General features: G+C 38.6%; 1 protein-coding gene across 2 annotated transcripts in view; it reads left to right on the top strand.

Moving 5' to 3' along the window:
* Positions 1 to 5897: 5897 nt before the first annotated feature.
* Positions 5898 to 27316, top strand: part of APBA1 (amyloid beta precursor protein binding family A member 1) — a 36823-nt gene continuing 15404 nt past the window's right edge. For both annotated transcript variants that reach the window (XM_075136579.1, XM_075136578.1), the window contains exons 1-4: positions 5898 to 7121; positions 16852 to 16953; positions 20402 to 20441; positions 23455 to 23600. In XM_075136579.1, coding sequence (XP_074992680.1) covers positions 5970 to 7121; positions 16852 to 16953; positions 20402 to 20441; positions 23455 to 23600 — 1440 coding nt within the window. In that variant the 5' untranslated portion in view covers positions 5898 to 5969. The remainder of the gene's footprint in view (positions 7122 to 16851; positions 16954 to 20401; positions 20442 to 23454; positions 23601 to 27316) is intronic.

Raw genomic sequence — 27316 nt, 5'->3', positions numbered from 1 at the left:
AAGCTGATGTTGTAAGCATGGGCCGGTGTACAGCTCTCTTTTATTTTAATAACAGTATTTCCTTACTTTTTGTTAGGAATCTGTGTACCCTTCTAGGCTAGTTGTTGTCAGAAAAGAATGATGCAGGTAGAAGCTACCCCTTTTTGAAATTTACATGCCTTACTAGAAAACAGAAGGCTTTTCTGTTGAACACCTAATAGTGTGTGTTTTAAACTTCACTCCTGCTAAGTTCAGAAGCAGACCTGGAACTCAGAAGTAGAAGCTTCCAAGGTTGTTATGACCAAAGTTGGAGTAAAAAACTTGGCAGAAAATATTAAAGGCAAATTATAGTGTTGATACTAATGTGTTTAACTTGTTTAAAATATTACAGTGGTACAACGATTCCACAAGCACTTGTAGAAAATTTTGTGTGCAGAGCAATATTGTGCATGCAGCTTTTCTGCTTTACAATTACAATATTATGAGTGTTCATCGTCGTTCAGCCTCATCAGCATGAAGTAATGTGTGTATGTGCGTGAACGTGGTGTCACTTTCCAGGTGCTGCTTTCGCTGACTGGCAAGAAACATACGTTTCACAGCTTTTTTTGTTTAAAGCACTTTCGGTTGAGCTTGCTTAGCATATGGCAGCAGAAGCAATCAGGTTTCCCAAGCAGGTTACAGTTCAGAAAAGGGAGTGTCGTCTAACATATGAGAGGTGGGGAATTCTCTTTAAGGGGGCATTGCATATCCTGTTAAATTCTTAGCCATTTTATATCATAGGGGCTCTTTTTAAAAAAAAAGACAAGACTTTGAAGATGTGTCTCAAAGACATATGTTTACTAAAAGACTATGTTGGTTTTTTGAAAGGTAGCTTGTATTCATACATCTTGTCGAGATAACTGTATCTGTACAAGTGAAACATTGGTGTGTTGCTGGAGTCTGGAAAAACATAGGTGCTTTGTGAAATTCCTCAGAGAATGTGCCAAGGCAACTTGCACTTGGGGTGGGGTGCCTTTGCAAATTCAGTGAGAGGTCTCTCTGCTTCTAGTGTGACTTGGAGTTATGGGTAAATATGTTCAAAGACTAGCTATTTTTTATGGAAGACTAGCTATTTTTTATGGGTAAGGACGTCCAAAGTTTTTTAGGGAAGACAAAACTATTTTTGCTTTCACGCTCAACTGGCATACTAACTTTTCTCTTGCAAAAGTTCTACAAAATGAGAGGAAGCACTTATGCTTCTTATAAATGAAAAGATTAATTAAAAAAATTTACGTGTGTAAATACCCCTCGCAATGATACAGACTGGGGCTGGTGGGGCCGAGGACCAGCTCTGGGGCACGGCTCAGGCAGCAAAAAAAGGGTCAGCGGGGCCTGCGGCAGTGTGAGCAGGACATGGCCCTGAGAGCCGGGGGGGGCAGGGACCGTCCCCTCTGCTCAGCGCCTGCCAGACCCCACCTGGGTACTGCCTTTGCTTTGGGTCCCCGGTACAGGAATGACACTGACAAACTGATGGGAGGTGAGGGGAGGCCACCGAGATGGTGGGGCTGGAGCCCTTGCCCTGCGAGGGGAGGCTGCAGGACTGGGGCTGGTTTAGCTGGGAGGAGGGATGGCTTTAGAGTCACCCAACAACAGCCCAGGGGATGGAGGAGATGGAGCCAGGCTCTTCACAGTAGTATGCGGCGGGAAGGTGGGTTAGAGGCAGCTGGCACGGGCTGAAACAGGGGAAATTCAAACTGACTGTAAGGAAGAAAGGTTTTCCCCACAAGGACAGCCCAGCAGCGCAGCCAGGGCCCAGACAGGGTGTGCCAGGTCCTTGTGCCAGCCTTGGAGGTGTTGAAGCCCCAACTGGGTAAGGCCCTGAGCAGCCTGATCTGAGCTCAGAGCTGGCTGTGCTTTGGGCAAGGCTTGGAGTGGAGACCTCCTGTGGTCCCTTCCTAACCGAGTTATCTTGTTATCCTATATGTGACAAAAACAGTGCGTGTATGTGTGTGTGAAGGTGTAGTCTTGGTTCCACATGGCACATAGCTTTGTTTTGAGACAGACAGCAATAGTATACAGACCTATTCAGAGTGTGAGCCTTTATTCCAAAAAGTCAGGATTAGACTGTGGAAATACGATGCATACTGCTCTTATAAAGTAAACTCTAAAAGGCATATTTGGAATAATAATTTTAAAAAGCTTCCTTTCTGCCTGCATGCACAAGAAAGCAAACAATTAAACATCTGGACTTGGGAACAAATAACAAACCAAATTGGAATCTGAACATGCAGATTTTCACCTTTTCTTATTTCATGTCTTTTCCTGAGTAGCACTGGGCATGGATGTTGTGGTCTTCTCTGAGATGATACCACCCTTTGGTGGTGTTTTAAATACTACTTTTTTTAATATAAAGTAGCAGAGAAAAATTGAGAAATATGTGGAGATGTTTAATTTTTCTTCTTTACAGGCAGGAAGATAGTTTAACCTTCAGTAAAGAGCTAGCTGCAGTAGTAATCAACCTCTGATTTCTCTGTTTTGGCGACAGATTCATCCATCAAGTTCTGAGTGCAAAGCCAAGAGTGCTTACAGAGCACTTTCCCATATATGTTTGATTACTGGAGCACAGCTGCTGTTCCAGATAATTAATGTGAGGGTATAATATCTTTCAGATGGGTGCTGTGTCTTTATTTCCAAGGACAGATGACCTCTCTTGCTTATATTCTCTTCTGTCTATGGAATTTTATGTAGGCTATTGATTTTTGGAAGTAAAGTGCTTTTCGAAGGCTTGGTGAGAAAAATCAGGCGGACCTTGTATTTTGTTGAGGGAAATGCTACTAAGAATAAAAAAAATTTGTTTTTTAGTAGTCTTCCAGCTACCATGTATGAAAAGGAATTTAGTGCTTCTAACCCCCGACCTTAATAGATGGTTCTTTAAATTACTGTCCTAAAGACTGATTGTTAAACAGTCAAATAAATGTACTTAACTTAGAAGCTTACTTTTCATTGAAAGTTATTGGGGCTTACGTGACTTAAGGGCATTTATTCAGCTCTACAATTTTATAAGTAAACTTACCTTCTTTTCTAACGATTAAAATTTTTCTTTTTTTGAAAATTTGAAAATACATTTGAAAATAATATTTTATTGTTTGCAAAATTAAAAAGTGAAATTAAATTGAAATTATCGGAGGAAGGGCAAACAGAAGAGGACCTTCTTCAGTAAAAAGCTTTAAGTAAAGCTTAAAGTTTCCTCCTCATTCCCTCAAAAGACACAACCTTGAAAATCTCAGGATATCAATATTTGAAATTAACCTGAGATCATTCTTCAAATGAGGGCAATTTCACAAGTGGAACTTTGGAAACTTTCAGTTTGCAGAAGGAAAATGTTGGGGCTCTCAGGTGGTTTTTGGCAATATTTTGTATGGTTTGTAATCCCTATAATTTGTTTCTCACAGTTAGACACATCAGCAATGCCGTCTGTCCATAGTATGCATTATGTTGCAAGCCTATATTAAGACTTCTAAAACAGTATCACATATTTTCAGATATTATCAGAACTTTCGTTGTCATAAATACTGTGGCATTTGATACCTTATTTGACTTGAGGTATAGATCTTCATGCAGCTGAGTTTTGCCTTCTTTTCTAACTTAACATAATTCAGTTAAAGAAGTGGCAGGATACATGTGATAAAGATTTCAGAAAGTTGGTCATCATCCTGTGTTTATGTGTAACTTCATTTCTTTCAACTAGTACTACCCTTTTTCTGTGGGTGACCAATGACAGCTGTGACTCAGAGGCTACTTTGAATGCAACAGATTTAAGGTAGAATTTTTAAACAGTCCTCTATTTTAGCCTAATTCTGTCTATGAGCAAAGCAATGGAAATTTTGTAACTGACTTCAGTGGAAGCAGGAGATCCTGCTTGGGATGGACTTTTCAAAGGGCTCTTATGCCATCTCTATGGCATCTTCACCCTTCTTTTTGTGGCCCTAAAATGGAAAGCTCTCCAATATTGTTGTTCTTGTTTACTTAAATAATATGTCATATGCTGCGGAGAGGGGAGTGTTTGGTTTGTTAGTTCTGGCACACACCTGCATACACACCTGTATTCTGCCCATTCTTTCCTGATTTCTCAGAAGTCTTAGCTGGAAAAGACCTTACCTTGTCACTGAAGGCTTCTTACTAACATACCTTCTTTAGCTGGAAAAAACAAACTGAGTTTTTTCATAGGTACAAAAGGATTAGTTTGTGTAGAACATCTGTATCTGTTCAGTTAATGTGATTTATTAGCTATTATTTTACAACTGCGTTTTTGATATACTGTATGATATACTATACATTTTCCTCCCTTGTGATGAGGGTAGGAAAGGGAAGTCTTAGAGGTTAAGCACAGCGTGCTAGGTTTGCAAAAGTTATGTATGAGCTGTTCCTGAAAATGAAAAGATCTGGCTGGAACACAGGCCAAGATGTATTTTATTTTCTTTTTTTTTTAAGGATTACTAAGTTTTAAAGGCTAAAACATTAGGTATGACAAAGACAAGGTGTGTTTGATGAGCTGGAAGCTGCACCCACTAGATTTCCCATGGAGGTATAGCGCAAGTAACTCCCACCTAGCCTTGCCTGCCTGTCAGCTTTTCTAATAGAGGGCAAGTGAAGCTACTGCTGCTTTCTTGTCACAGGAAGTTGTTCCCATCTCTTTTGCACAGAGCTCATTTAGTCAGCAAAGTGTCACCTGAGCCTCCTTGCCTTAATTCAGTAGATTTGGTTCAAGTTCTATTTTACATTCACGTTCACTTTTTTAATTGGTAATTGACACATGCTGTTATAGATCCTGCAAGTTAGAAGTCTTCTAACAGGTACCTTTTCTTTTAGTACTTATCAGTAAGTCACAGGCTAGAGCTGTATTTTACTTATGGATATGTGTTTTGACTTAGGGACCCAACAGGACATAAAATGTCCTTTTTATGACACTACATTTTAAAAATGTGGGGCAAGGTTCAAAATAGCTGAAGCTGTTACATAAAAATGAAACCTCCTGAGCTAGATAGGCCTGTATGCTCTGTGAAACTTATAGAAGCTAATCTGTATTCTTACGGAGTTTTCCTGTTTCTATGGCCTGCATATTTACCATTATTGGCAGACCTCTCTAGTAATTATATCATCTTTTGAGATTTTTACACTAAGTCAGCAGGGCTGAGATGCCTCACTAGTCTCAATGTGGTCATGGTTATGAATATTAGTAATGTCTTCTCCGTGTTTTAGGAAAGATGTTTGGTACAGAAGCCATCTTAAGTGATTATAGATACCTTCCACGAAGGTAACTATGTTGTATCTGGCTGTCATGTGCTTTTCCAGGGGGAAGGAACAGGTGCTTCAGACACCCTGAAAGTGCATTTTTATTTCTAATGATTGTTTAAAAGTGTACAGGGTGACTAGCTCAGCTGAAGATACCATGCATAGCTGTCATGTATCTGAGCAATTGCAGACTCCTGTGATGGGACTAAATCTGTCATTTATACATTACAGCATCCTTCCTCTGCACTGAGTTAGTGAGCTGTAGGGAGAGCAGTGGAGCAAAGGTGGAATATTTCTGTCATATCGCTACCATGGTTGAACCCCTGGCAAAAGTTGGCTTTGCTAACATGCGCCTGCCAACGTCATTGAAATGCCACAGCAGTCCAAAGAAGCATCTCCAAGGAGTTGCTTGGAAATTATTCTTCTACAAAGAATTTGTACATAGAAGTGAGAAGTGCAGTCCCCAAGGGGATCGTTGTTGGTTGCTGCTGTTGGAGATCATTTGCCTGGGAGGTCATACTGTTGTGCTGGCTGTCGCCTGATTTCAGAGCTGATGAAGTCAAACGTTTGTCCGCTGGGGAAGGAAGGGTGCCTTTTGTTGCTTCTGTTTATTGACTCCACTTTTTTTTAAGAGTAACGTCAGAGGTTTTTTTTATTTCTTTCCAGCTGCGATAGACAAAATGTCAATAGAATAAGTGACCTACCCACCAGAACTTGCCATGAACCATTTGGTTGGACCGCCTGAGAGGGAGGTAAGTGAAGAGCCAGCAAATGGAGCAGTGAACGAGTCAGTGGAGGCTGACCTGGAGCACTCAGAGGTGGAAGAGGAACAGCGGTATGCAACTCGCTACCTAAGGCATACAAACAGCAGCCAAGGGGGCCTGTCTGGGCAGGAGGAGGAAGGGATGTTAGCTCGGTCAGCCAGCACTGAGAGTGGTTTCCACAACCACACGGATACTGCAGAAGGGGACGTGATAGCCACAGTGGAGGACAGTTACGACACAGAGAGAGTTCAGGAAAATGAGGATGAGAGCGCATATGCAGTGCAGTACAGGCCTGAGTCTGAGGAGTACACAGAGAATGCCGAGGCTGAGCATGGCGAGGCCATTCATAATCGAACATTGCCCAATCATTTACATTTCCATTCCATCGAACACGAGGAAGCCATGAATGCAGCCTACTCGGGTTATGTCTACACACATCGCCTCTTCCACCGAGGAGAGGATGAACAGTATGCTGAGCCTTACGCCGACTACGGACTGCAGGAGCATGTGTATGAGGAGATAGGAGATACACCAGACCTCGATGTTAGGGAGGGGATCCAACAGTATGAGCGGGAAAGAGAGGAAGCCGACAATTACCGCAAGGAAGCACTTGGTGCCCGCCTTCACCATTATGATGAACGGTCTGACGGAGAGTCTGACAGCCCTGAGAAGGAGGCAGAGTTTGCGCCCTACCCAAGAATGGATAGTTATGAACAAGAGGAGGACATTGATCAGATTGTAGCAGAGGTGAAGCAGAGCATGAGCTCCCAGAGCTTAGACAAGGCAGCTGAAGACATGCCAGAGGCGGAGCAGAGTATGGAGCATGGTCATGCTCTTGCCGGTGGTGAGCATGAAAGTAATGGCCAGCTCCCAGCTGGCTCTCGAGTTACATCCAGCTCGGGAGAATCTGTACAGAGGTACAGCAAGGAAAAGAGAGATGCAATTTCACTGGCCATCAAGGATATTAAAGAGGCTATTGAGGAAGTGAAGACAAGGACAATCCGTTCTCCTTATACCCCTGATGAACCTAAGGAGCCTATCTGGGTGATGAGGCAGGACATCAGTCCAACCAGGGACTGTGACGACCAGAGGCCACTAGATGGAGATGTGAGTATACAAAGCTTTCAGCTCTCGGGTTATGTATGTCTTGTTCCTTTAATTGTGACATACATGGCAGTGAAGGAGGGAGCATTTTCTTCTTGTTCTGTGACTCATCCTTCAGTAAAATATGTAGTGCTTTGTCTATTTTAAATTTGTACTCTAGAGAGCATGTAAGAGGTAAGCATGTGCATTATTAGTAGGCCAAATTTTTCTTCATGAAGAACTGCTGACCCCAGTTACACTATACAAGAATTTGTCACACGAAGCTCTTTACTTGCTTTTTCTGAAACAAATGCTTTTACATTTTTTACTGCCATGGGATATTTTAGAATAGCTACTGAACACTTTGTCGTCTGTTAGCTATCCTTGTGTGTTTCTGTTAATTTTAGGTTTCTAAGTTTCATTTTCTGTCACATAACAATCCTAACAGTTCCATCAGAAATCTATTAATATTCTTTATGATGGTATCATAGATCAGATTCATATTCCTGAAAAGTTGCAGGCTTTTCTCGACTTGCAGGCTCTAGAAACGTGTTATGAACCTTAGTATATTACATTATCACTGTAAAGTGTATTCACTGTCCAGCAACTTGAATATCAAAGGCCATCGTTCAGTTTTACAGCATCAGCATTTCTGAAATTCTGTATTTTTTGCATGAGGCTTGACTTGGATCAGAATCCGTTCCCAGTTTGTGGTTCCAGCTGCCTGTATGATAATCTTTATTTGAAGTTTTATGGGTTTTCTGCATTTCTAATAAAATAAACTCATAAACAACTGTTAACTGCATTAAATTTATGCCTGATACGAAAAGAGCTGGTAGGCTAAATTTGCTAGCCAAAAATAGTCTATCATATGGACCCATGTTATTACTTCAAGGATAACTGCACTGCAAACATCTGTTCCATCCTCTTTATTGCAGTGGAATGTTTTTTGTGACCTTTGGTTTTTTGGAAGAACACCGAAAACAGAACTTTTTGTGTGTTGTTTGGTGTTTTAAACTGAATTATTGTAACGTTCTAGGAATGCATCAGAACTATCCAAAACACCTCAGCCTTTGCAAAGGGAATTCAGATGGTGAAAAAAGATCACATGCCGTGTAGATCTATGACAGCCTTCTGAATTTTTTATCTGCCCTCAAAACGATGAAGGCTAGTATTCCACAAATGGGAAAGGACTTTCTTTAACAAAGCATTCCTAGAATTGCTTAGCAGTAAATTGGGCAAAATTAGGTTGTGTTGACCAATGACCATGAGTGGTCAATTGTAACAAAAATATAGTTGAAGCCCATTCATCTAAATGTAGATTTTTCTTCTATCTCCCTTAAGAAAGAAACAGGATCTCAGACAGGAGCTTTTCACTGTAACCAGTATATGCCAGAGACGTTAATTCAGTCTGATTTGTAACATTGGCCTTGGAATAAGAAGGAATTACATAAAGAGAGTGTTTTACCTTCAGGCAGACACCCCTTTCTTCCCCCAGCAATACCAAGGAGTGCAGATAAGTGGTGCAAATTGGGTGCTTTTATTACCTTCAGTTATTTTGCAGGTCTACTTTGAAAATTGTCCCCACATTGTTTTTTAAGAAAACCATTTTGCTTTTAGAGATAGAACTTACTTGAAAATATTTGTAATCATTCTGTGTTGTTAATCATGATATTGAAACTGGTAAGACCTCTTTAGATCCAAATAGCAGTCACTTTTTATTTAGCTAGGAGCTCTCCACGAGAGAGCAACGAAGCCAGGGAGTCAGAAGAATGATTTGCAGTTGAGACTCATTAAATACGACAACCTCTTTTGCCTTTTTTCACAAGAAAGTGACTGTTATTCCTCAGTGCTGAGCATTTGGATGATACATTCACAACACAATGTTTGGTAGAATACCAGTTGGAAGTGTCCAGAGACTATTTTGAGCAGCTAACAATACAGAAGTGGTCAGCTAGCCTGCAGCTTGGGTACAGTTTGGGACTGTTAGGAAAGACATGCAATGACTGTGATTGTAAGAAAGCTAAAGATCACTGTATCTGCTTGTTTTTAAGGTGCCCTGTTTCCAGGTTTATTCACAGTTTAATCTACCTGGAATTTCAGTCATTCCTATGTATTTCTCCTCAAAAGAAATGTTTGGTAAATATATAAAAAAGCAAAATTGCCCATGGACAATTCTACTGTAATAAACTCTGGTAGTCCTGTGATGTAGGAGGCAGGTAGCAGATTTCTGTGAATAAGTAAATAGTGCACTGAAGTACCTGCTTAATGTTTAACAATGGAGAATATTTGCTGGCGTGTGCCTTGTGCACCCTGGTTTAGTGATGCATGCTTACACTTGAATGAGAGATCGTCTGGACATCTAGTTTGTGGGGAAGGTGTTGTACTTCTGTATTTGATAAAAGCTGAAAAATTCTCTCAGTGTTCTTTGAATAAATGCGGTAAGATTTTTTTAAAGTTTGCCACACATATGACATAGGAACAATTGACATATATTTCCAAAATCTGTTTATCAAACTTTTTAAACCAAAGCAGACCATCACTTGCATATGGCCTCGTGAGGATATCTTTTCCAAATATAATAGCAGTTAGAGCTGCACAACTGCAAGAAATGTGACAACAGGAAACTGACTCATGATAGAAAAGACTGTGGAACTGCAGTTAGGTTGTGTTTTCTGAGCGTGAAATGGGAGAGAATGTATTCACATCGTACTGAATAATGTTCATAGCTGGAGACCAGCATGGAGCTTATGGTATTCACGTGTCTGAGAGTGATGGAGGGGGATACCCTTTAGGAAAAGGTGTTCTTCTAGATGCACAGTTCTCTCACTAGAAGGGAGGGGCCCATCTTCCATTTAGGTAGCTCTTGCCTGTCATTCTTCTCTGTCAGATTCTCCACCAGAAACCTGCTGTGAATGTGCCTAGCCAAGCACAGAAATATCATGTTTAAAGGTCTAAATAGAAGACATCTGCAGTGCATCAATCTGGACCTACGGATGAACACATGTTCAAGTGGAAAAGGGAATAGTTTTGTGTAGTAGAGATCTCAGAACACAATTAAATATTCTGGTGTATAAACTGTACGGAAGGTCTGAAAAATCGTCTTTAAAATGTCATAGAGCTTTGAGAATAGTGGCTTGCTTAGTTGTGGAAGTAGAGAGACCTGCTGAGAAAAGCACCGAAAGGCACAAAAGCTCAAGTAGATTTTTTTGGCTGGGATTTAAAGAGCATTTCTCTCCTCTCATGTCCAGAGAAGAGAGGCAGGCTGCCTGCCTCATTTCTGCCATAATCAGGAGAAAATGGTGGTTTGGATGGAGAAATTCTCTATTTCAGAACTAAATACCATGACCTTTTTCTGAGGTCCATTCAGTTATCCATGGGGTTATAGATCTGAAAGCCAAGTTTTGTTGACCTGCAGAGCATGGTTTGTTGCTGCGTGCCAAGACTTTGGTTTTGCAAAGCCCTTTCATTGGTGTTCACAGTCTCTATTCCTCTGCAGACACTTGAGGTAGTGCAATGTTAGAATAAATCCTAATATAAAGTAAAATCACGTACATGGGTGGTTTGGATTTGTGAAGTAGAAATTCAGAACTGGAGACAAGCCTTTCAGGTAGAACAGAACTGCATTGTTTTGTTTCTCTGTTCCTTTTGCTTACGTATATTTTATTTCAACCTTTGAGTTCTCAGTTGCAGGATTTTCTCAATTCTGATAACTCCAGAAGTGAAGTGTTTTCATGGAGATGAATTTGCTTCACTTTTTCCACAGCAGGAGTAATGTATTATTAACAAGGCAATAGAGAAGTCTGTTTTAAATAATTAAGCAGGTTTCAGTAATAGATGAACTAAGAGGGGGAAAAGAGAAAGAAAAGAAATGAAATAAAGATGAGTTTATATTGACAGGATATTGTTTTCTTTTTCTGAGCAGACCTTTTAAAACTGTTGATTGAGCGCACACAATACAGGTCACCTTTCCGTCATCTTTCCGTCATCTATGCAAAACGACAGTCTTGAAATTATACAGAAAAAAAAAGCCCAAAAAGCCCCAAACTAAAAATCATTTAATAAAAAAACAGACAAAAATCATTTTAATATCCAGGGCAGAAAGCTTATGCTGACTCATCAGTCACACAGAAGAAAGCTTAAATTTATCAATTAGCTGCTTGCAGACAAACACTCTCCAGATGAGTGCTTTTAAATTACAGAGAGCACTGGATACATAATCCCTTGAATATTTTTTTGTTTATTATATTTTTTAATTATTGAAAGATGAAAGCAATTTCAGGTGATTTTTCTGTGCTGTTGAAAACTAGAACAGCACTTGTTACAGTTAAAGTCTTTTGAAAACACAGGAGGCATCCACACTAATTTTTTCAGACTGATACATGGAGCTGCATTTGAACTACAAGTTCAAGTGAAAGTACAGCTAAGGAGGTCCATACTTGCGAGAGAGAAACAGCCAACACTGAACCAGCTTCCAGGAGCCCTGCTGCACTGGTAGCCTGCCATCCAGCGTGCGTGCTGCTGGACAGACCCTACCCGCACAGCGTGTGTGTGTGATCTGACGGGCAGTCAGAGTCCGAACAGCCTAAGATTTTATTCAAAGAGAAGTTACCAGCTCACGAAGTGTGACTGTGGTACTACGTGGGTACTGCTACTGACTCATGTGGCCAAGAGACTCTTTGAAATGGACAAAATAAAGGGCCATCTTGCCCTAACAGGCTCAGTTCCATTTATTGTTTGCTCACTTGGACTTCTCTGTGTCAGATCTAAACTTCTATGTATTCTTAGGTATGTTTTTATTTTGTATTTGAGTCTTAGTAATATAACAGTAACAGGTGGGAGTCTTTTTTCAAAGACTTTGACAGAGGTACACAGTTAGGTCTAAATCTCTGGTTTTGTATCTTCAATGGATTTTACTGAAGAATTACCACTCAGTAATGTGCAGACACTCATGGACAGTGTGTTTGTTTTAAAAAAGCTAGTTTATTCAGAGCTTTTGCATAGTGTAACATGTGGGGACAGTCAGATCTCTCAAGTGGGATTGTCAATCATTGTCCAGATGGTGCTAAGTGGCAGGAGGCTCCGTCCTTGCAGGGCATTGTCAGCTGGATCAGGCGAGATTCGCCATACTAAGTCTCCCCAAACTGCATTTGTTCTCAGGCCTTACATACAGCTGGTCTGTGATCCTACATGACCACGCTAGCACGTGTGATCCATTGCTATAGTTCACCTTAAGCTGCGTACAAAACACCTCCTATGTTAATTGTGTACATAAGACTGTCATACATGACCTTATCTGCATCTGCAGGAATAGTTTCAGTTGGCTGCCAACACATATCTTATCCATGTACTGTTTGGTCGTTTTTGCAGCAGAAATGGTGCGTGGGAGCTGTTGGGTCAGCCAGAGTCCCTTACCCAGGATGGTAGTTAGCAGTGAATTGTGCCTCTCACTTGCCACGTGCACAGGAGGAGCCTGCTGGGGGAATCTCTGAGGCTGCCTGAACTTCCTGTATGGAGAGGTCCATAGTAATTAGTCAAATGCTTTATTCTGAAGTGAGCATTTCAGTCAGTTACTTTGTCTCAAGTCAACTTGTCGTATCATCTGTGCACAAACTGGTAGGGTGTCGGTGCTGGACCACCCAGCAAACTGATGGGTAAGTGCACTGGGTATGTGCCGAGGCAGTTACACCACAATTACAATTATACCACAACTACAGTACAAACTTAAGTTTCATCTTTATGTCACAGTTATAAAGTAACTTGCATAGATTGTGCCACAGTATGCATGTATGTCTACAATAGTTCTAAGCTGGTTTTATTTTTTCAAACCCTCAATTTTTAACACTATAGTTAAAGCAAATTTAAACAAAAACAACCAATAATGATGATTAGTTATATTGTAAGGAAATTTAGCTTTCAGCTCCATTCTTTATGGGTACTTTGTGCCATCTAAAAGCTATGAACATATGTTGATGGTCTCAGTCTACATTTTAGTGAGTAGAATTTGAACTGTTTAAATCACAGTAGATATTCTGCCACAAAATAGCTGTACTGAAACCTAAGAGATTTACTGTCATAGTTGTGCTGTACTGGGCGGTGCTTGTGAAATTAAGCATCTGACCTGAGCGTTGGACCTGAATATTTCATAGTGCTTTGACTTTTGCCTAATGTGTATGAGTACCTCTCAGAAGACTTTTTATCACTGAAATCAAATAAATTTAAAAGCCTTGCTTGTCTCCTCTGAACTAATGTACAAGAAGACTATATTTGCCATTCCTCTGCCCAGAAGCCTGTAGGTGGACTGTGTTTGACTGTTTGCCATTAGTGATGAACTGTTAAGCTGGCAAAGCTAGGACGAAAGGCTATATAGGTAATGGCCTTTTGTTTACGTGAATCTTGCATTGCTGAAGTATTTGTTGATTTCAACCCCTCTGTCCCAGCCTTGTCTGTGACAATGTGACCCACTAGGTTATATTCTTTTCAGATAAGCTGCTGCTTAAAAACATGCTGCTGCATGTAAAACAACACTGCTTTTATAAAGAAAGAGCAGGTGGTTGTATCTGACGATGTTTCAGTCTCAGTTATGTTTGTCTTGCTGAGCTATTCAGTAGCTGGCTGGGTTGACCTAGATAGCTTAGATGCAACACAATCCTTTCCTGTTACAAGTTCTGTAACTAAATCCCTCTGCACCATAGCACGGAAGGTTTCTCAGTTGGAATGGGTTTCATGTTAGTTAGAGTCAAACAAAGCCAAAATTAAGATGGAGAATTTTTGGATGTACCAGGTTGAGTATCGTAAGAAAAATGTAAGTAGATTTTCAAGAGGAGAAATGGGGTAACTAGTACCTTTTTGTTGCTGTACTTAAGAAAATACTTTGTAATTCCATTGATGGACCTCTCTATGTAATAACAGCATGCTTCACATGAACTGACTATGTTTGTTCTGACAGCATTTTTGTTAGGCTCCTAAAATTTGTTTTGTTGACAGACAATGAAGCAGTCACTAAGCATTTATTTTGGACTTAAGTTGTAGTGTTTTGAGCAGCTATGCAAGCTGTCTACCCACTATGATGTATCAAAATATTTCTTGTTATTGCTGTGACTGCATTCTTTCCTTATGCATTGTATATGGTACTTCTAAAAATGCATTTTGATGCAGAAGAAAACCGAGTTTATTCTTCAAAGACTGAACTTTTTTGTACAAATGTTTTTGGGGACAGCTCTCATGTCATGTCATGTAGCAAACTTTATAGGATGTTTGATATTTGGGTTTGGTAGTTTTGGTTTTGGGCTTTTTTTCCCAGAAAAATTTGAGCAGACATTCAAACAGAGCACATGGAAAACTGTGTGATCAGTTTGATGGTTGCTTAATTCTGATACTTAGTAGATGAAAACAGCTGAGTAAAGGTATTTGTTGTGCTACTAGAGTAACTGTTAATACATTTTAAATGGTGCAAAATTTCTTAATGTGAGCAGCCAACAGGTTTAAATGAAATAATTTATTGTAATCACTTTAGTGTGTGAGTATCAGAACTTTCAGGCATTTTAACAAACTTTTTTTTTTTGAAACATTTGGTGCTAAAGTATGATATGCTTTACTTTGTTTCTTTGTTTACTATTTAAAACTCAATGCTACAATATCCCCACGCCATTATTAGGTTGATAGTATTGTGCACCTTTTATATTTAATCCTAATACAGAAATACTATTTGGGAATGTGAGCACTCTGAGGGTGCTTCCTTAAGTAAATACGAGGTGCTATTTGTGCAGTTGAGTCACAGTGCCACTGTGCTGTGGTAGTTACACAGCAAGTCAGGGGAGGCTGTATCTCTCCCACAGCCCCTGCATGAATGCTGGCGGTGCAATGAGCAATCCTTCAGTCTGACGACACAAGGACACACCAGCATTCTAGGGACCGTTTCACAGCTGCATCTCCTTTTTGCCCTTTTTGCAGTTGTATCTCAAAATATAGGGAGATGCAAGGACTGCTCTTTTACCCAGGAGATATCTGTAAAAGGAATTGCTTCTTAACTCTTTGGAAGCCTTTATTAGTTAACTATAATTCTAGTATTTAGTAATAGGTCAAGGTAGACCTTTTAAATGAATGAGGGTAATTAGCCAAGGTAGACCTTCTAAAGGAATGAGGTTAAAGAGAAAGAGGAGGAGAAGGGAATTTTATTTTCTTGTTTTGTTCCATATCTGTGAAGCTAAGCTTGCAAAACTTAGATTTTTTGGGTTTTTTTTTTTTGCACACTGTTTCACAGAACTCGATGTTTTAGCTGGAGTGGAGGCATAGTAGGAGGGCATTCCTAGATTGAAGCTGCTGCCATCTCAGAGCACTGGAAGTGTAGCCCTTTTCTGGTATGGCTCATGGGCTTAGAGAAAAGCCGTGTCATGTAATTGTTTATGAAACCAGAAGAGTAGTATTTGACATCAGTGATGAACTGTTAAGCTGGCAAAGCTAGGGCCAAACCCCCTGTTTCAAAGGAGAGTGTAGAATGCCAGGGCTGCTGGGCTGAACACCCAGCTTGCATAGCTAAATGCTAAACCTCCCGGAGGATTCACATTTTGGCATGCACAATGACACATTTTGCAGGTATCTCCTTAAGATCTGCCTTTAAAAATGCTGGCTGGGTTGAAGCTTTTACTCTCTTTCATTTTGGTCACCTTCATTAATTCCACACTCTGTGTTATTGTGTCATACCCCCATACCAGTCCCCTCTGCTCTGGACTTTAAATACCTTGCTATAGCTTTTTAGTGTCGCCAGCATTCATTAGGAATTGCCTATGATTAGAATATCCTTTCCCAAAGTGTTCTTTTCCTTTACCAAGATACTTGCTGACGGATCACATAGATCTAGATATTCCATGATGCTGCTTTTCTATGCTGTTCCCTTTGTTTTTCTGCTGTGACATTCTTGATGATCATGAATGACTAGGACATGATTGGAAAGACAGTTTCTCCACTGCATTGTTTACGGTGAAGGGAGAAAAATGAGGAGATCTGATCTAGAGAGCACATATGATACTAAGATCATAGCTTGAACTGTGAAAGGTTTTCCAAGTTTGCACTGTATCTAGGATGAGGAGTCATAGTCCTTGATTACACTGGTATTGAGTAGTCCTCGAATGTATTCGTAATGCATTAGTATTACTCTGTACAGTTTATAAAAGTTGTTTTCAAAGATGATGGAATAACATTTATGGATAACCACTGCAGCCTACCTCTGCTCAGATTAGGTTAGTTTAGCACTTCAGGTTAATTATACCTGAAAGTATGTGTGCTTATGGGGAAATTGCAGTCTTTTCTTCACTCCCCCCCAGTTTGACAATTAAGTAATCTTTAGCTGAATCCCTGTGGTCTGGTCAGGGTCAATTCACCTGTCTCCCGTCACAGCTTACTTTTTAGTGACTTTATCTTTTCTTTCCTAGAATGTCAGAGCTTAGGGCATCGGTCTGCATTGCCTGCAGCCTTCAATAAGCTCACTGTCATTAGCCTGCTTCATTTCATACATTACTGACAAATAAACACAGGTGTTTTTAAAAAGACTAGCTGTTCAGAATAAGTCCACTGAGATACTGATATGTGATCATTATGGTAAAAAGCAAGAGTTGCAACATTTTTAAAGTGTTTGTCTTGTTTTTTCTTTCCCCATCTCATCCCTTATTTCCACTGCCAAGTTAGAGGAAAATATGAAAGAACAGTTTCTACATTGGTCACTCAGATTATTATTTAATTTTCTTGCCATGTCTAGTCTCCATCTCCAGATTCCTCTTCACCTCGGGGTGCTGAATCGTCAAGTAGGCAACATCACCAGGATGTCTGCAGTACAGCAGAGGCCTCCACTAATAAAGAGGTAGAGTGAAATCTTTTTAAAAGCCACAGTCGCATTCATGCTGCTTATACTTTTTTATTTTCCTTGCCCCCTTGTACCTGTGCAATCCCTTCTCTTCTTCCGAAATTGCAACAGACTTGAAAAGCTGATTTGTAACTCTTTTCCCTTATGCCTGCCCGGCTGTCTGACTGAATTTCTAACATACTTAAGACTGTTGATCATGGCATTTCTAACTTTGTGTTCAGCTGCCACTAAATTTATTTAATAGGCTGGGAGGTATTGATTTACCAAACAGCCAACATCACCTCTGTATTAGAGGCAAAAGGAAGAAGGCCTTTTCTTTTTTCCATGCAGAATGTCTTTCTGCAAAGAAAAGAATGTTTCTCAGGAAGATGAAAAAGCTTGCTTAAGTAAAATTAATTAGGTAGTAATTTATGCTGCTTAATATTTCGTCTTTTTAGAAACTGACCTGCCAGTGATTCACAGTCAGAGTACAGTTCCTGACTCCAGGCTCCTCTACATAAAGCTAAATACTTAAGTAGGGTTTTTTTTTCTTTTCTTTTTTTTTCCCCCCTCACTTGGCAGCTTTTTACACAGCAGTAGTTCCACCAACACAAAACGAGAAGTGTGAGTAGAACTTCTCGCAGTGTGAAAAGAAAATCATTTGGCATAAAGAGTATTTGGATTAGTATAGAACTGCTGGCTCTGTAAACAGAAAAATCTACAAATATTTCATTTATTTGCTGTTTGTTTTTTAAACTTCAAAAAAATCTAGAATCTGTAGTCTAACAAGATACCATATTGTTACTGATAGCAATGCATGACTTATCTTCCATAATGGAAAAAACTGATCTACTATAACTGGAAATACTGATTAAAATTGAAACACTAATTAGTAATCCATTATTTCTTTTGTTATTAATAAGAGATAAAAAAACCTTGTAACATGTATGTATTTTGCCAGTCTGTATTTGCATTTAGAAAATAATGAAAGGTTTCCAAAGACTTAAGAAGCTCGTAATTTCTCATGTACTAAAGCCTTCAACGGTAGATTGTGCTATTAAATTTTCATCTACTATGTTGTTAGCTTGTTAAAGCCTTTAGCATTCTTCAGAACAGATTTTGTCACTTCATATATATTCTAACTTCTAGCAGTTTTCAGATATCAATAAACTTACCCAAAGGAAGAAAACAAACAAGATGCTACTCATTTCAGTTTTCGGCATGTGCTCACATGTAACGTCAGAGGTGGTAAACCAGGTTTCACAGTAGGATGTATCAGGCTGTTTGTTTCCCTCAGATGAGCAATAATGCCTGCTTTAGTACTTCCAGTGCAAGAACAACAGTGATAAAGCAGCCTTATCATTTTTGGGAATGACTTCTAGGTCTTAGTAAAACCTTTTTTTAAAATACAAATTTTATAATACTAGGTGGCAACGAGATTAACACAAGTAATGAAACATTAATGACCTTGATATTTCATTATTCATGGATATGTAAAATTAAAAGGTGTAGGTTTCTTCCTGTTGGTAACTTTACCTGTTACTTTACTATTCCTGTGGTCTTAGTAGAATGTCTTTCAACCTGGGTAATGAACAAAAAACTTAATTTTGTGTGTTTTGCAATAAAGCATATATGATGACAGTTTACACCACGCAATCCTGAAAAGAAGTTGTATCAGCTAGTCAAATTGCTGAATAGTTGCCAAATCTGTAATTACAGACTTTGTTCACTCTGTTTAAAACAAATAAAAAGGGCGTTTATACGCATAAGCTGTCTCTGGTGTGTAGGGGATTTGTCCTCTAGGCCTGTCAGAGCCCAGTGGTTGAATCTCCCTCTTAGCACTACACCAGCAGCAATTACAAACAATTGTTGAAGTCTGTATGGGTAGGTGGTCCAGTAGATGAAGAGATGAAAGAGCCACAGATCTGAAAAGGCATGTCGGTGTCCTCACAGCAGCTTAAATGCTTTGACAGTGGGAGATCGTTGTTTATTGACATCTTTATTTATGCTAGTACAGTCTCTAATGGAGAGCTTTCTTGTCTTTGCAGTACAGCTTAGTCATTTTCATAAGGAACAGCAAGTACTTAAAGGCTGCGCAGGCTCTGCTGTCTGTGTCGTGCACCTTTTGTTTTGATTTTATGAGTCATTTTATTTTATAGCAAGACAAGCATCATTTGTTGAAAAATATTACTTGTTACATCCATTTTCTATTTGTTACAGTGGAAAACACTCCCTGGGGTTAGTCACTCGACCTGTCACGTAACTGTGACCTTCCTAGTTTACCTGGTTTTTCCACTAATACACAGAACCTAGTAAGTTGTCCGTCATAAAGGAACATAATTCGGCATATATTTCAATGGATATTATATGGAAATATACTCGATATTATCTAAGATACTATGCATTATTCTGGTCATACATAGATTTTTTTTTAACAGAAGTATATTAAGCAGTCATTGGAGGAGTTACTGCTAATACAATCGGTTGTAGATTCATTAAAGTTTTGTAATCCCTGGACTATCCAAAATTCTTACCTGCAACACATATGATAGCAGCAGAAATACCTATTACCATCTATATATTGGCACACAGAATTTTCTTGGATAAATTTTCCTATGTGTTTTATGTTACTGATTATAACAGAATGGTGAGTCTTACTCACTGAAGGTTGTAGCTTTCAGGTGTTTCAAGTGTTAGCCACAGATTCTTTCATGTAAAATTGCAGCTGGAAGTAAGGTCTTAACTTTAGACTGTGTATTTACAACACAAGTCAGGATTTTTTTTGTTTGTTCACCTTTTACAAAATCGAAGCTACGAGATGTGTTTTTGTGCTTGATACAGTGTAAACATAGTTGGTGGTGAAGTGTTAGTGAATTCAGTTACTCCACAGAATACAGGTTGCTACCTAACCTGTTAAAATTTAGGAAGCTTTTTGTAGGCTGTATTAATGTGAGGGATACATCTAAGAACAGTCCTAATGAGTAACAGAATCTGGTTAATGAATAACAGCATTTTGTTAATGAATAACTGACTGGGCTGATGGTTTCAGTCATGAATAACAACAGTATAGCGTAATTTTATATATTCCTGCATGTATTTATTTGTAGTTGGAAGATCCAGTGTCTTTGAGATACGATGTATTTTCCTGCATACTTCTTGATTAGTAAAAGTAGAGCACCTATTGGTAGACAGTTAATATACTATTGAACACCAACAAGCGACCAAAAACTAGGCCTAGCATGTTGCCTGATAGGTAACGACACAAATGGAATATGTTGAATTTAACTCTAGTAGGTGCTTAGAGTTTGAAAATACTAAATATAATAATAAATCTTAATAAATGGTGATCATCCTTTGCTAATAACTATGACTGATTTACTTTTTTATTATTTTGGCATGGAGAAATTTTTAATGCATATTTTTGCATGCTCTGTTCTGTTTGAAATCCTTTTTGTCTTAATTACAGTCCAGAAAAAGCTTGGCTTCGTTTCCAACCTATGTTGAAGGTAAGATAGTTCTACGATTTCTAAATGTTTTTTCATATCAAAAAACCTCCAATATTTATAATGTATAAAATTTTATTTTTATTTGCTGAATAGAAAAGCTGCTAGGGTTGGGTATACTGATTTAGATTAAACTGTGCCTAATCTGGAACCTAAGCTAAATTCTACTGGGCTCTTTCAGAAGTTCAGAAGCATGGAGCTTTTATTTTTTTAGTGTTTCATTCATAGTTTCTGCTGGTTTTTTATCAGTATCACTTAAAACACTACTAATTTTTTTATAGTATTTACACAACACATGTGAATGTGTGTGGACAAGGAAAATAGGTTAGGCAAGAAGAGTGTAGTGCTTTTTCCAGCACTGATTTCAACTGGCAGGCTCAATCCAATCTCAGTTGGATTAATTAGCAGAACTGAATTAATTGGATTAATTGGCAGGCCTGCCACAGGAAATCTGTACTGCTTTACAGCTGCTTGTCCTCTAATTAAATAGTGCTTCCTGTCTTAGAGTTAAGGTTGTGCTTGTACTAGTGCTGAATTTATTCAGAACAATGTGAAAAAGCAGGTTACTGCTACATGAGCTGCTGTTACCTTTTGTATGAGTCTGCATCCTGTGTATTTAGGAAGACTGCATGCTGTAAAACCCCGTTATTTTGTTATGAGAGCATGACAGAAGCAGAAAATTCAAAGTTTCATTTGTTTTTTTTTCTCCTGACAGCAGTTGTTCCATATGCTTGATGAAATGCCAGAAATACAGTTGATGTGATACATCATTTGAACTGTCTTGGAACTCTTTGGATTGCTTTACAGTGTTCTGTGTTTAAACAATTATGCAATCGTTCTCTTTAGACTACAAATTGATCATTGGTTTAGTCTTCAGTGTATGAGCTGCATATTTTGGAGTCTGTGGCCAGAATGTCAACTAATGTAAATTTCATGTATTGTTTTGAAACTAGCTAAGCTTTGGAATTTTGTAGCAATGAAGGATCTCTCTTAGAACTGAAATTCATCTCCTAGTGGTAGCCCTGTCTGTCAGGGGCTATTTTAAATAACCCTCCCCTCCTTAAGAAAAAAAATTATAAAGTAAAATTTTCTTAGATGTTGATCCAGTGCAAAATTCCGTAGAAAAACAAATTTTCCATTTTTATGCACTAGCAGTCAAGAAAAACTTATTAGAATCTATGCTACACTTTTGATCAGATAATAATTTCATTGTCAGAGGGAATAAATGAAGGGAGTCTTATAAAAAGCATTGCTGTCTGTGTGTTCATCTCTGACAAACATAGAGCACATACCTTTTTTGGATTTAATATGGTTCCTTCTGGGAATCTTATCTACACCTTTGTCAGTCTATATTTATGTTTTTTGTGTTTTGATTAGAAATTGTACTATAAAGGGTTTTGTACCCTTTATAGTAAAGTGGTGGAACTAGTGAAAAGGCCTTGACATGCAGAGTAACAAATAGCAATGTTTAAAATGCTGTATGATTTCAGGACTGGAAGAGTGTGCAAATACGTAGTACTTACAGATGCGTGAATTTCCCTAAGGAAAAAATTCCATTTCTTTGGGTCATGTACTTTAAGTGACTTGTTCATTTTGAGAGTTTTCCAGATACATAGTATCTAAACAAATTCTGCACATTGGAGATGAGCATCTTAAAATTACTAGTCATAAATTTTCGTATTTAAAGAAACCATAAAGGAGACAAGCTTGCTCATAAGATGTATACATCTTCTGTCTGTGAGTGTAGTTTCAGTGTGATACTTATCTCCAGCTCTTTCTTCTGTTATTTTAATCTCAATAATGATTTGCCTTTTTTTGGGCCAAAGTTACCTATGCTCATTCTGAGTGGTTGTTAAACTCTTCTGTTATAATTACAACAAAATTGGCATTCTGAGACATATTAAACTTTAAGCCTCATCACCTTATATCTCAAGATACCCCTTGAACTAATAAAAATTCCATTCTGATATTGTAGGGTTTTTGCTTTGTTCTTAAAAACAGGGGGTTTTTTTGGTGATAAAATGTGGACACTTTTACCATTAGCATGCTTTAAGATTATTTTCATTTTCAAATTGAATATCAATTGTTTTTCCTTTCTTGTAAGAAAACAAGAAGCTGCTTAGGTTAACCAGCCTCCCTTTTGGATCATGACAATTTTAACATGTAGTAAGGTGTTAAAATAGAACATTTTTACGTATACAATTTTAAAATATGATCTAAAACATCAAAACACTTACAGATCATAAATGCTGCTTTGTAAGGATTTGCATTGTTAGGCACTAAACACTTCACCACCCTCTAACTTTCCACAGAAGTTGATGAGAGTCAGATCGTTAAGAATCTGTGGGACTAAGAGAGTTGTTTTGCCGTCAGGAGAGCCCGTGCTCTCTCTATTTAACAACGTTTTTATTTAACTCTGTACTTTAACTCAATATCCTCGATGAGTCTAAGAATGATTTTTAAAGGTCTATGGCATAAAAGTACTTTGCTTAATTGAGCAATCAGTCCTCTTGGTAAGGGGAGACCTGTTGTACCTGTAAAGCATTCCTGGGGAGGTTCTGCTGCCTGTTGTACTAACTGCAGCCACACACAAGTGAGCAAGCGGCTGATGGCTGTTATTAAATTGCACCCTTCCTTTTTCTGTTTGTGACTGTTGGTCTTAGAATTGCAAGGCTGGTTTTGGTGGTGAGGGGCGAGCTGAGTAACTGTGTTTGCCCCTTTATAACAGTAAAAACTCACAGAGATTATTTTGCTCCAGGGCGATCCCTGCTCACAAAAGAATGAGCTGTTGTGAGAGACAGGCTGGATTAATGATTACAGCTTTTGCTGGAGAGATGTTGAGAGCATTTGCTTAGTGTTTTGTACCTTTGAAAGTACTGGTTGCCATATCATCATGCTAAACTGAAGTATTTTAGAGGATTTGCAGCCATCAGGCGCAGGCTCAAGTTGTCAGAGTGCTGCTGCTTTGCCATGGTTCAGCATGATTTTCTTCAGTGATTGCTTTCCTGTGTTACAGTTCCTGGACCTTGCGATCCTGAAGACTTAATCGATGGAATCATTTTTGCTGCCAATTACCTTGGCTCGACTCAACTCCTTTCTGATAAAACTCCCTCAAAGAATGTGAGAATGATGCAAGCTCAGGAAGCTGTCAGCAGGATCAAGGTGAGGAATAATTCCTGCTGCGTCTCGTATGGGTGCTTTAAGGTTGTGGATATGAACTTCTTACGTATGCAGTAGCTTTTTCAAGTGGGGTTATCTGTGGTTTCAGAAAGGTTAAGTGCCTCATCTTTCTTTCTGCAAAATAAATCACGTTTAATGCTTTTGGAACAAGACAGATACGGAAACGTTACCAGATCATTTTAGTTCCCTATAGTAATACTTGTGCTGTGTACTCTAAGCCAGAATCTGAAGTGAGTGGTGGTCTAAGTTATATATTACCTGGGTGTTGAGGGAAAACAGGTTTAGAGTATAACTAGTAGCAGCTGCTTCTGGCTTGGCACTTGATGGAACTGGTACCGTGGTAACATCTGCAGTTATTTTTGACTCTGCTGTGGCTACTAGTTTCAGCTATGAGCTGATTTAAGAAGAAAAAGAAAAGCCTGTGATGGTACAGCGATGTATGGAAAAAATAATTTATCCTGGAATCTAGTATGTTTGCTTTGTTTGTTTGGAAAAAAGAAATGCCCACCGATTTCTGTACGGGCCGCGACAAGCAATGGGCATGCTGCTGTATTATAAGTTACAATGATGACATTGTCAACTGAAAGTAAGGTGTGTGGATGAAGTATTGCAGGGTTGTAGAGGATGCTGCAGTATTCCCGCTACCCATACATGACTGGGTGGTAGACACACAGCTTCATTTTCTGCTAATTCAGCTAACCAACACAATCTTATCTGGAAGTTTTCCTTAGTTTAATATTTGTGTGTTCTTCTTTTGTGTAGTTTATTTTGGATTCCAGCTCAGACTCTGTGTGCAATTGTATAAAAGAGAGAGGAAGAGAGACAGCATGTTATCAGCAAGGCCGATAGCACTGTCTATTAAGGTCGGCTGATGCTTCCTACTGTTATTATTCCTTCTAATGTTTTCCGTGCCAGGTGTTCAGTTTGGTCTATATATGAAACTTTCACAGGGAAACTCCAACTAGAAGCATTGAGACACTTCCAGAAATTGTAATTTTGCTGACATTCAAATACCTAAGTTTGTGTAACCTTGTGTCTGAAAATCACTAACACACTAGCATTTTAGAGGAGGCAGGAATGTAGCCTTCCTGTTACAGATAAGTCATCTTCTGCCATCTCTGTAGAAGTTTCCACAAACTTAAGCAACTGCTGAGCCTTTTGAAAAAGAATGATTTATCTGTGTTCATTGGAGACTGGTTTAGTGACATTTTTTAAAAAGATTTTTCATTCAGCTTTCTCAACCCTGGCAGGTCTTGGTGGGTTCTTCCCAAAGCTACAGTGGCGACTTTTCCTTACAGAGTCTGCTTCTTCCCTGCTCTGGGTGCAAGTAAGGCTGTGCCTGTCTGTTTAGTAGTCCCCATGTGTTCTTTCCCGACTCTTGGCCGCATGGTAGAAAAGTTACCTGATTTGAATGCACAGGAAACTGAAGGTAAGATAGAGAAGGGAGAGAAATAAGGGCTTCATTGAGGCTGGATCTAGGAGGGATGTATCACTGGAGGTTGAAAGGAAAGATTAGCATCAGCTGTCATAGGAAACTGGTATCAGGAGTTGAACTTGAGCCTGGGAAGTTTGCACCTAGGAGGTAAAGCTTGCATGGGAGTACACAATAGACAAAGATTGAAGGGATGTGTTAGAGAACACGGGAACAGAATTGATTCAAAGCAGGTCTATGAGATATAAGAGTGTAGAATCTTGCTCTGATACTAAATGTATTTCTCAGAAATTCATTAACAAAATAAAGTTCTTTCTGAGGATTCTGTTATGCCTCAGCACTGCTATGCCTCAAAACAGAAGAAATCTGTTTAGCTCATTTCACTCATAAAACCCATAATTTATACATCTGTATAAATCAGCAGGCATGCATATTCTTTGTTGTAGTAAATTTGTCTCAGGGTGGAGGCCCAAGTAGTTGCATTGTTGACCTGATAAAACCCTAGTTTGTCCATGTAATTTTCTGAAACTCTAAGTGTATTTTGAAAATATTCACAAAATTGTTGGCTTACTGCATGGCACACAACACCATTGTACACTTCTTTGACAGTTACTACTTTTCTGCTGCTAGGTGAAGCTCAGGCAATGTAGATATACCTTCCTGATATATTTACATTGGGTCGTTGGTTTATTAGGGTTGGTTTTGGCTGGTTTTGTTGCTGATTGCCATTAAAGCTAAACTTTTTTAGTGAGAAACTCATTACAGATGGGAGTTCCTGCTGCCAGATTCATGACTGCATAAGATAGCCTTTAGCCCAAATGTGTAAAAATATTGCTCGCACAATGACTATGATACTTGTGCCCTACTCATGTTTGTTTACAGAGTGTGTTAGGTGTCGCATGTGAAACATTTCTCTATAGTTAAAGAAAACAGAGGTTATGAATTAAAGAATGAACTTTTAAAAATTGGCAGTTGAAGTTAAGAGCATTAAAAGAGGGGGGAAGAGCTTTGTTTAAGGCCCACTGTTGTACATATGCCTTCCATATGAGTATGTTCCTTTTGAATTTAATAATACCTATAATGCTCCCTTTTAGCAGAGCCTTCAGACCACATACTCATTCATTTAAAATATGAACAGATTTTGAAAACAATTCTCTATGCTGCTTCTTTAAGCAAATATCTCTTCAGTTAAAAGTACAAGAGTTGGGGGGTTTCTTGCTTGGGCATTCATCTCTGTGAAGTCAACTAAGTTGAAAACAGATACACTGCTTTGAAGGCATTCGTCAAACGTAGTTATTTCATATTTCCACTAGGAGGTAGTTTTAGTAATAGAAAAGGTATTTCACCATTTGGAGACTGTCGTCTCATTTCTTCAAATAGCATAGAAAGAAATATCTTTTCAAATTTTACTTGGAGTGGATCCATAATACTAAATATAGTAGATAGATCCATAATAGTAAAAAAGTTGGTGTTCATGGTTACAATTCACAGCTGATCTGTGCTGTTACGTTTCAGATGTGAACTAACAACTTTTGTTTTTATTTTTCATCAGCAGATTTGAGCTGTGTGGCAGTTTTGAAAATTTTTAGGTAACAACTGATTTAATTACTGAATGTAATTTAAGATAGAACCCATATGTGGAAGTAGTTTAATATTCTGCACATTTTGTTTACTCGGTGTTATCTGAGTGTTCACTGAGTTGCAGTACATTTTTTTGTAGAGGTTAAATGCGTTGAGTGTATTTAAGACATCCCTGTAGCAAAAGTGGAAGCTTGCTGGTTTTTAACAATTTATTATTTTGGAAGTTGCTACTAGATACATAGTTACATTTCGTTTACCTTAAATGAAAAGCCTGGACTTGTGTATTTAAAAAAAAAAGTATTTTGTTTAGATTAGGTAGTTTCTGGTTTTTATAAGAATGCAAAAAGCATCTTTTGATCTAAATTAGCAAAATAACATGGTCATAAAGAGGATTTGTCTGATAAAGTGTCTTCCATAGAATTATCCTAATTTGTTTTTTTTCATGGACCATAACTTCTTTTATGACGTTTCTGTGCAGTGTTAAATCACTTATTAAAATTGGTTGTTCCATATCATTACCTTAGTTTTATGAAATATTTTGAAAGTCGTTCTTCAAAAAATTAAAATACCACTAAGACCAGATGCTTCCATTGCAAGAGCAGAATTTTCAATAAATTGAATGATAGTGTATTTCGATTAATCTTTGATTCTGCATTGCATACCTCTAGCTCAAGGATTTTTTTCC

This window comes from Calonectris borealis, chromosome Z (genome assembly GCF_964195595.1).
Source record: "Calonectris borealis chromosome Z, bCalBor7.hap1.2, whole genome shotgun sequence".
Lineage (NCBI taxonomy): Eukaryota > Metazoa > Chordata > Aves > Procellariiformes > Procellariidae > Calonectris > Calonectris borealis.
This window is presented reverse-complemented; position numbering and strand designations above follow the sequence as displayed.